Source organism: Pan troglodytes, chromosome 20, assembly GCF_028858775.2.
Source record: "Pan troglodytes isolate AG18354 chromosome 20, NHGRI_mPanTro3-v2.0_pri, whole genome shotgun sequence".
In the NCBI taxonomy this organism is placed as follows: domain Eukaryota; kingdom Metazoa; phylum Chordata; class Mammalia; order Primates; family Hominidae; genus Pan; species Pan troglodytes.
In genome coordinates, this window is record NC_072418.2 from 16,747,097 (window position 1) to 16,757,036 (window position 9,940).

At 57.1% G+C, this 9,940-nt stretch overlaps 1 protein-coding gene across 2 annotated transcripts; it reads right to left on the reverse strand.

Annotated features, from left to right (window-relative positions):
• Window positions 1–25: 25 nt before the first annotated feature.
• PALM3 (paralemmin 3) lies at window positions 26–9,072 on the reverse strand. 2 transcript variants are annotated; one of them, XM_054673922.1, is made up of 7 exons: window positions 8,872–9,072; window positions 6,041–6,089; window positions 4,276–4,356; window positions 3,584–3,726; window positions 3,351–3,435; window positions 2,304–2,349; window positions 26–2,150 (listed from the first exon to the last, which is right to left on the reverse strand). In XM_054673922.1, the coding sequence occupies exons 1-7, from the start codon at window positions 8,910–8,912 to the stop codon at window positions 265–267; spliced, it is 2,331 nt and encodes a 776-aa protein (XP_054529897.1). In that variant the 5' UTR covers window positions 8,913–9,072; the 3' UTR covers window positions 26–264. The 2 variants fall into 2 exon arrangements, with proteins under 2 accessions (XP_054529897.1, XP_054529898.1); XM_054673923.1 differs by lacking the exon at window positions 4,276–4,356.
• Window positions 9,073–9,940: the final 868 nt, after the last annotated feature.

A 9,940-nucleotide genomic window follows, 5' to 3' on the forward strand; every position in this document is an offset into this window, starting at 1 on the left:
TGACTACACACACATTCAAGCCGTCTTGAGTGCTTTCACATTTTATTTTCAAGTATAAAGGCTTCATCGCAGAAGGAGGCCAGGGTTACAGGCAGTGGGCAAGGGGTCTGGAAGCCCAGGTGTAGGTGGACGTGCAGGCTAGCTGGCTCCCAGGTGCCATGGCCAGTCCTGTGGTGCCCTGTCTGTGCCTGGGACCCTCTTCTGGGTGCCAAGAGGCCGAGGTAGCTGTGAGAGGAGCTGGACATGGGGTGGAGGGGCATGGGTTCACATGACCGCACAACACTGGCACATCTTTTGCTTAGGGCCACTTGCCTCTTCACCCTCGGTGGGGGCAGATGGCTCAGGCTGCCGGGCAGGCGCATAAGTGGGCACAGGGTGGGCACTGGGGTTGGTGCTGGGCCCCTCCCCCTGAAGCAGTGGCTGGCATTCGGCGGGCTGCTCTGGGGCTGGGGTCTCTGCCAGAAGGGGTGTGGCATCCCCCAAGGGGCCTTGGCCCTCAGCAGCGGTTTGGGGCTTCACTCCTTCCTCCTCCAGGGCTCCTACTGGCTTCTCCTGGGGCTGGGGTCCTTCCTTCTCTGGCCTTGTCTCCGTGTTAGCCTCAAGGGGAGGTCCTGCCTCATTCATCTCCTCTGCCTGGGATTCACTTCCTTCCCTGGATCCTTGTTCTAGATTCAGATCTCCCTCCGTCCCTTGGGTCTTCTCTGTCTCCAATGATTCCTCACCTCCCCTTTTCTCTGCCTCCAGTGTCTCCTCCCCTCCCCTTCTGTCTGCCTCCAGTGTCTCCTCCCCTCCCTTTCTCTCTGCCTCCAGTGTCTCCTCCCCTCCCTTTCTCTCTGCCTCCAGTGTCTCCTCCCCTCCCTTTCTCTCTGCCTCCAGTGTCTCCTCCCCTCCCTTTCTCTCTGTCTCCAGTGTCTCCTCCCCTCCCCTTCTGTCTGCCTCCAGTGTCTCCTCCCCTCCCTTTCTCTCTGCCTCCAGTGTCTCCTCCCCTCCCTTTCTCTCTGCCTCCAGTGTCTCCTCCCCTCTCTTTCTCTCTACCTCCAGTGGTTCTTTGGTTGCCTCTGGCTCTTCCTCACCTCCTTTCTTCTCTACTCCCAATGGTTCTTCTACCTCCTCCTCCTCTGCCCCTCGCTTTTCCTCATCTCCTTCCTTCTCTGCCCTCAAATGTCCCTCAACTTTTCTCTCTATGCCCAGTGGTTCCTCACCTCCTTCCCTCTCTGTTCCCAGCTTTTCTGCACTTCCTCTGCTCTCCAGCTCCAACTTCTTCTCTCCTCCTTTCCTCTCTACCACTGGTGACATCTCCGCTTCATCCCTCCCTGTCCCTGGCTTTTCCTCACTTCCTATTCCCATGGATTCTTCCGCTTTTCTCTTCTCTGCCTCCCAGGTCTCCTCGCCTCCTCCCGTCTTGGCCCCCTCGGTCCCCAGCGGGCTTTCATCTCCTCTCTCCCTCCCTGCCACCTCGGGCCCTTCCAACCCCTCCACCAGCAGCTCCTCCCACTCTTCACTGAGGGTCACTCTCTCCACCCAAATGAAGGATCCCTCCTCTCCTCCAGAGCCTCCCTGCCCATCACCCTCAGGGCTGCCCTGGGGCACATCTTCCCCTTCTATGGAAGCTGCTGCCTCTAATCTCTCCTGGAGACTAGGCGAGCTAGTCTGCACGACCTCAGGGACCCTGCCTATCTCCCCCATGGCCTCTGCATCGCTGCCACCCACCCCCTCCCAGACCACCTCCACGATGCCCCTGTCCTCCTTCACCCAGGCCGGGAGCTCCAGGCTACCAGCTCCCTTCCTGTCTCCGATGGCTTCCAGCACCACTTCCTCCACCTTAGCCTCCAGCTCGGGGCCCGTGGCCCCTGTGGCACAGTCCTCTGTGGCCCTCAGCCCTTCCCACACCACACTCACCACGCCCCCTCCTTTGGCCTCACCCACCCGCCCTTCGGATGGCACTGCCCTCTGACTTAGCCCCTGCTCTGGAGTGGGGATGGGGCTGGGGCATGGGCCATTGGCTTCTGAGGAGTCTCCTGCTGCCCCGGGGACCTGCCTCGGGCCTGGCAGAAACCCCAAGACATCCTCCCTGGGCTCAGAGGGGGACTCTGGAGGCGTGCCCACTAGTCCAGCCGGCAGGGAGGCTCTCTTGTTCAGATCAGTCTGGCCTGGGGGAGTCAGAGGTGGAGGGGAGAGGACAAAAGGCAAGACAGGGTTAAGATGGAACAAAAGGACTGCCATCCACACTCCCCTTGAGTCACCCTCTCACACCCAGGCTCTGGGGTGACCTGACCCCCAGACCTAGGGGCTCCCACACTTACCTACAGAACCTGCCTCGACAATGGACTGGGAGAGAGGACGGTGACCCTGCAGAGATGGTGGAGACAAGGTCAGGCTGGCCCTCATCCCCACCTCCAGCCTCCCTGCGTGCTAGGCTCCCACCCCACCACCCCCAAATACCCTCAGTGGCTCTCTATTACCTTCAGGATCAAACTCCACATTGTACCTCTGCCTTCCTCATCTATCTTATTGCCCTATGTTCCAGGGCCTTGCACACAGTAGGTGCTTAAACAATACTGCATTCCCATAGCCAATCTGTATTAGGGGCCTACTTTGTCAGTTACTGGTTACAATGCACAGGGGACACTTAAGCCTTTTGTTTTTGGCACTTACATTCCAATCAACATAAATACAAATTAATTTTTTTTGAGATGGAGTCTTGCTGTGTCGCCCAGGCTGGAGTGCAGTGGCGTAATCTCGGCTCACTGCAACGTTCGCCTCCTGGTTTCAAGCGATTTCCCTGTCTCAGCCTCCCTAGTAGCTGGGACTACAGGCACCTGCCAGCATGCCCAGCTAATTTTTGTTTGAGACAGAGTCTCACTCTGTTGCCCAGGCTGGAGTGCAGTGGTGTGATCTCAGCTCACTGCAACCTCTGTCTCCAGGGTTCAAGTGATTCTCCTGCCTCAACCTCCCCAGTAGCTGGGACTACAGGGACACACCACCATACTGAGCTAATTTTTGTGTTTTTAGTAGAGATGGGGTTTCACCATGTTGGCCAGGCTGGTCTCCAATTCCTAACCTTAAGTGATCCGCCCACCTCGGCCTCCCAAAGTTCTGGGATTACAGGCGTGAGCCACCATGCCTGGCCTATACTGTTGTTATTCCCATTTTAGAGATGGGAAAACTAAGGCTTGGGAAAGGAAATTGACTTGCCAAGACCACAGAGCAAAGTAAAAGCGGGAAGCGGATCTGAATGCAGACCTAGTGGCCAGGCTGCCCTTGGAGAAAGCTGCATTCCTGATTCCATGTCCTGCTTTGAGGCCTGCTGGCCATGCCCTCCCATCCCACTCCCCTGATTCCCCCCTCACCTGTCTGCGCCAGCTGGGCCTGCCTGAGGGCTTGTGCTGGGCACCTGTGGAAGCACTTTGCAACAGTTGCAGCTGGGACTGGAGTCTGAAGAAGAGAGAGGGCTGCTAGGAGCTGGGCCCCCAGGCTCCTTGGGCTCCTAGGCTCAAGCTACCACCTCCTTGGAATGTGCCCAGGGTCTCGATCTCACCCAGCTGGGGCAGGGTTCGGGCAGAGCTAGCAGGTCTCCACTCACGTGAACAAACTGTCTTCCAGGTTCCGGATTCGGGCCTGAGCCTGGCCCTCGGGAGACTGGGGGTCCTTCGAGGTGGGGTCTTCGGATGGCTCTGGCACTGCAGCTGCCCCATCCATTAGCCAACGTTCCCGGAGAGACTTCCTCTGGGCAGGGGAAGGGAGTTGGGGCTGGGCATACAGACTACCCTGGTCCATGTAAAGTCCCCTCCCGACCTCTGCAGGCTGGGCAGGTATCTTATCACCACCTCACAACCAGTTAGATGCGACATACATCAGGCTGGGATACATGGCCACAGTGCCCCCCAACGCTGCAAGTGGGCAGACATCCCTTGTTCCAAACCCTTCCAAAATGAAACGGGCACTTCCAAAGTGAAATCAATGTCCCTCCCTACTGGCCCCTCCCTACCCCAAAGCTAGACTTCGGCTCCTCTCCATCTCCCCCAAATTGGGACAAACAGCATCACTGTCCCAGACTTTTCCCCAAATGGAACAAATGTCCCCATGACCACCCCACTTCGTCCCTCCCAGGCTGGGAAAGACATACCCCGCCCCGGCCAAGCTGGAACCAACGCCCCCAACTGCCCGCTCCCCCCCAAAATCGGACAGAGGCTCCTATCGTCCCCCAAACCGACTTGCACAGACACCCCCCACTTCATTCCCCAGGCTAGGCAGGCGCCCCCGCCCGCCCCCAACCTTGAGACGCTCCACGCGGAGTTTCTCCTCCTCTAGCTCCCGGCGCGCGGCGCGGATCTCCTCCTGCAGCCGCCGCTTCTCCTGCGCACAGAGGACCCGGAGCTGCCCGCCGGCCGGGCGCGGCCTCCACCACCTCCTCTTCCCTCCCTTTCCCCTCCCTCCTCCGCGGGGCTCCCCGGAGCTCCCGGGGCTCCCCAGGCAGCGAGCCCGGCGGGGGTGGCCCAGCGCGGGTCTGCACCCAGGGCGGGGAGGGGGCTGCGGAGGCGCTGACTCAGCGGCTGGCGGAGTGGGGGGGGCGGGGCGGGGGCGGGGCCGGCCGCGCCCGGGATGCTGCGGAGGCCTCGCCCGCGCCCAATGGGGGTCTGTGGATGGGGGGTGTAGGGGGTGGGGCCTTGGGACAGCTATCAGGGGGAGGGGCAGAGCTGGGGAGCTCCGAGATACGAGGTTAAGAGAAACGGGGATCAAAGGGAGGGTGCGGCCGGACGCGGTGGCTCACGCCTGTAATCCCAGGACTTTGGGAGACCGAGGCGGACAGATCGCTTGAGGTCAGGAGTTCTAGCCTACCCTGGCCAACATGGTGAAAACCCGGCTCTACTAAAAATACAAAAATTAGCTGGGCGTGGTGGCAGGCGCCTGTAATCCCAGCTACCGGGGAGGCTGAGGCGGGAGAATCTCTTGAACCCGGGAGGCGGAGGTTGCAGTGAGCGGAGATCGCGCCACTGCACTCCAGCCTGGGCGACAGAACGAGACTCCGTCTCAAAAAAAGAAAAAAGGAGGGGAGGGTGCTAGTGAGATGGGGTTCCGAAATGGGGATGCAGCCATGGGAGCCCAGAGTAATGGAGTGTAGACATGGAATCTAGAGAGATGGGGTGCAGAGGTGGGGGTGCAGAGAGATGGGGTACAGAAGTGGGGTACAGTGAGATGGGGTACAGAAGTGGGGTGCAGATAGGTGGGGTATAGAAGTTGAGTGCGGAGAGATAGGGTACAGAAGTGGGGTATAGAGAGATGGGGTGCAGGGAGATGGGGTTCCATAGATGGGGAATAAAAAGGAGGGTGCTAGTGAGATGGGGATCCAAAATGGGGGTGCAGCCATGGGGGTCCAGAGAGATGGGGTGCAGAGATGGGGATCAAAAGGAGGATGCTAGTGAGTAGTGAGATGGGAGTGCAGCCACGGGGTCCAGAGATACTGAGGTGTAGAGGTGGGGATCAGGGAGATGGGATACAGAGATAGGGGTCAGAAATATGGGGTACAGAGGTGGAGGTATGGATAGATGGGGTATGTAAGTGGGTGCGGAAAGTTGGGGTTCAGGGAGATGGAGGAGGGAAGGATGCAGGACAGAGATAGGATCAGAGTGGTAGAGACCCAGAGATGGGGGAGTCCAGAGAGACGAGGAAGTCAGGGATGAAAGTTCCCAAGGAAGGACTGTCAGGATGGGGGCTCCGAGGTAGGGAGATTTGAGAGATAGCGGTCTGATAAAAGGCGGTCCGAGAGATGCGGCTCAGGCAAGGGGGTTTTGGGAGGCTGGGGTTCAGGAATGAGGCATAGACGATGCAGGCTCTGGAAGTGTGGGGGCCACAGCTCCCCATTCTGAGGGTGGTAGTGACCAGACAGGAACTGGGGGGCAGAGGGGGCTGGAGAATTGGTGTGGGGAGCCCTGGGCGGGGCTGGAGCTGAGGGCGCTCTCCGCAGAGATGACGGAGAGACGAGAAGGGAGCATGGTGGAAAGTTTGGGGGTGCCCAGGGCGCGGGGAGGGCGTCACTTACAGCGATGACTTCTAGCCGCTGCCGGTAGAGGGAGCTCTCCGCCATGGGCCTGTTGGGAGAGGGCGGGGCTTCGAGGGGCTCCCATCTTGAACGCCCCCCTCTTGGCCAAGATCCCTGAGCAGTATGGAAATTGCCCCGAGCCCAGCACTTTGCCTCTGTTTCCCCTTTGCACCTGGGAAGAGTCTGGGCGGGGGGCGAGGGTCTTGGGAGGGGAACTGAGCAGTGACCACGACTGGTGAGGCTAAAGCCCTCCCTAAATCTGGCTTTGTCTCTCTCAGCCTCAGTTTCCTCATCTGTAAGATGGGCAGGAATAGCTTGACCACCCTGTCCTTGCCACCTCCGATCTCAGAGGACGCTTGCAAGGAGCTATTCATGCAGGGAAAAGCTTAGGGTACAGTGCTACAAAAATAGTCCCATTGTTTATGAATAATCATAATTTATATAATTCCATGATGAATAATATGTATGATTAATTATAATAACCATCTCCAGTCCGACCTGCAGAAACTCTCAAATGCCACCAGGCCCCTAACAGGCTATGTGCCTCTTTCTCTTCCCAGTCCCACACCCTCTCTGGACCTCAGCTCCTACCCAGAATTTCTCAAGCGCTGCGGGGGCAAGTGAGCCTGTGGCCCTCCCACTGTTGCCATGGTAACCCCAGAGCTGCCTCCTCCACCTGCTAACCCCCCTCCCTGGGGACAAGGATCACTGGGTCACTCTGCCTAGGACTGGACTCTGAGCTGGGAGGAGGGGGACTTGCCATTTAAGGTTTAACTCGAGATTCCCCTGTCATTGTCTTCCTCAAAATATCTCTACTTCTCAGCCTCCAGAGTGGCCTCTGGACCCACTTAGGCTCCCGTGGAAGCTGGAGGGTGACTGTCATACTGCAAGATGATTAGGGACAGTCAGTGTCACACCAACCTTATCAACACAGACATGCATTGGGCACCCCTGACTATGTTGCTATGTTGACCACGTGTCACAGGCCAGTATCTAGAAAGCGATGTCTCTCTGCCTGTCATCTCCACCGGCATGGATGGGCGCTGATCAAGCCCTCAAACATTTATTAATTTGAACAGTCACCCTCCTGGGTAAGCCTCATTGCCTGAACTCCAGCTAGGACCTTCCAGATCTTCTGTGGCCACAACGTGAAGGCTATTAGCACTTATAGTGCTATATATATGATATATATATACTATATATAGCATATAGTGTTCTAAGTGCCCTACGGGGTTTCCGCTAGGCTCCCACAGCCACCTCTTCCTCCCCCTCCCTGCCTCTATCATGACACAGTGGAGTCAACTCTTTGCTGAGTTGACATTCCAGCTAAGAACAAAATCAGCCAACCATTAGCTAGCCCGTAACATGTGCCAGGTGCAATGTAATTCACTGAATCCTCCCAACGACTCCAGGAGGTAAGCTATATGAATGTGTCCATTTTATGGATGGGAAAACTGAGGTTCTGAGAAGTGGCAGCAGTGTCCAAGGTCATGGAGCCAAGATCAGAACTTGAAGCTATCAGATCCAAAATACTGAGAACACAGCTGGCGAGGGGGGCGGGGGTGCAGGTCTAGGAATCCCCATCAAGGTAGCTAAGAGAGCAGCCTGGAGACCCTGAATGCTGTTTGGGGCAAGGAATTGAAGTCATGCTCTTTTTTTTTTTGAGTCGGAGTCTCGCTCTGTCACCCAGGCTGGAGTGCAATGGCTCAATCTCAGCTCACTGCAACCCCCGCTTCCTGGGTTCAAGTGATTCTCCTGCCTCAGCCTCCTGAGTAGCTGAAATTACAGGCATGCACCACCAAGCCCGGCTAATTTTTGTATTTTTAGTACAGATGGGGTTTGACCATACTGGCCAGGCTGGTCTCGAACTCCTGACCTCAAGTGATCTGCCCGCCTCGGCCTCCCAAAGTGCTGGGATTACAGGCGTGAGCCACCGTGCCCGGCCACGAAGTCATGTTTTGCAAGATATCCCAAAGGAAGCCCAGATTCTGTGCTTATAGGTTTGCCCCGGGGGAGGGCTGAAGTCCCGTGGTCTCCTGTACCACCCGCAAGATGTAATCTCCCTGCCTCTTCCTTGCTGGGGGTGATCGGGTTCCCATTGCTAAGCAACCAGGTTTGTAGTTGGTGAATAATGCAATGGAGGACCTAGAAGGGTGAGGAACCGAATTGGGGTCCCTAGTGTGGGGGGAAGCCCCTTTTCCAAAACTCTTTCCAAACCTCTGAAGCCCCCTCTACCCTTTTAACCTTAAAAAACTCTCACCCCTCAGCTATGAAAAGACTTCACACACCCCATTCCATCTTGCTTATCTCTAACTAACTCTGGAAGAACAACGTAGGCGGCCTGGGCTTCTGGCCACCCGCAAGAGTTGGTGGCCATTTCATGAAGAAGGTCAACCTTGCAATGTTGCCATTGTCTTTCTCAGGCTGGGAGCTTTTAACTTCTGTTGGATCTCAAGCCTTTTCTCCCACCTTGGACACTGAGGGGGTGACTCTAGAGGCAAAACGTGGAACCCAGTGACCCTGACCTTCCCCACTCCCTGCACCACAGCAATAGCCCCACCCCCTGGCTGGACTTTGGGTTCTCAGCCCTGGCAGCGGAAAATCCCCGAAGAGGAAGGGGCAGGGGGAGCCTATATCTCTCTCCCACCCCATGACTCTTTAAGGAAGGGTGACACTGATGAGCCTATGGGGTTGGCTGGCCACCCCCTCCACTCCCCGGGTCCCCTTAGGAGAGACCACTGGAGCTCTCGGCTCCCAGACAAGGCCAGCATCCCCCATGAGCCCCTCCCAAGGCCCTGCCCACCAGCCCCCCTGACCCCCCAGACACTTACATGGGTGTGGCCAGAGACCACACCTGGCTCTGCAGGGCCATCTCTGCCCAGAAGTTCACTTTCTGGTCTCCGAGTTCTGGACCCACCACCCGCTTGCCTGAAGGTGCCCCGGAGGCTGTGACTTGGCTGCCTGGAGTGGGGGGGCGCTGCGGGCGGGCACCGGGAGAGCTGGTCCAGCGGGTTTGGGCCAGGGAGGCGGGAGGCACACCAGAGAGGGGGGCTGGGGGCTGGAGGGCAGTTCTGGGGAGGTACTATCAGCTGTCCTGATAAATTATTCACCAGCCTCTGGCCTCTTTGTTGCACTCAGCTGCCTCCCGGAAAACACACTTTCACACACGCGTGGTCAAGCGTGGGGGTGAGAGTACTGAGTCGGTGACTCCCCCTGCCACCAGAGAATGGCATTTCTACTTGGCACCCCAATCATCTTGAGTCTGACTGCCTGCCAAGACTCACCCACAGGAGAGCACCATTGCATAGCACACAGGCTGGAGACTGTTTTATTTTTTTAGAGATGGGGGTCTCACTCTGTTGCCCAGGATAAAATGTAGTAGTGCGATCATAGCTCACTGCAGTTTCAGACTCCGGGGCTCAAACAATCCTCCCTCCTCAGCTTCTCAAAGTGCTGGGATTACAGGCATGAGCCACCACACCTGGCAGATAACATTTTTTAAAATTATTTTTTAAGAACAGGCACAGTGGTGCATATGTGTAATCCTAGCACTTTGGGAGGCCCAGGTGGGTGGATCACCTGAGGGCGGAGTTCGAGACTGGTCTGACCAACATGGTGAAACCCCGTCTCTGCTAAATACAAAAAAAAACTTAGCCGGGCATGGTGGTGCATGCCTGTAACCTCAGCTACTTGGGAGGCTGAGGCAGAAGAATCACTTGAACCCAGGTGGCAGAGGTTGCAGTTAGCCAAGATCGCACCATTGCACTCCAGCCTGGGCAACAAGAGCAAAACTCTGTCTAAAAAAAAAAAAATTACTTTTTGAGCCAGGCACGGTGGCTCACGCCTGTAATCCCAGCACTTTGGGAGGCCGAGGTGGGCGGATCACGAGGTCAGGAGTTT

Coding starts and splice junctions, on each gene's coding strand:
- PALM3 (XM_054673922.1), bottom strand. CDS start 8,912: ATGGCCCTGCAGAGCCAGGTGTGGTCTCTGGCCACACCCAT. Junction 3,727..4,275: donor TCCGCGTGGAGCGTCTCAAG/GTTGGGGGCGGG, acceptor TCCCCTGCCCAG/AGGAAGTCTCTCCGGGAACG. Junction 2,151..2,303: donor TGTCGAGGCAGGTTCTGTAG/GTAAGTGTGGGA, acceptor TGACTCCCCCAG/GCCAGACTGATCTGAACAAG.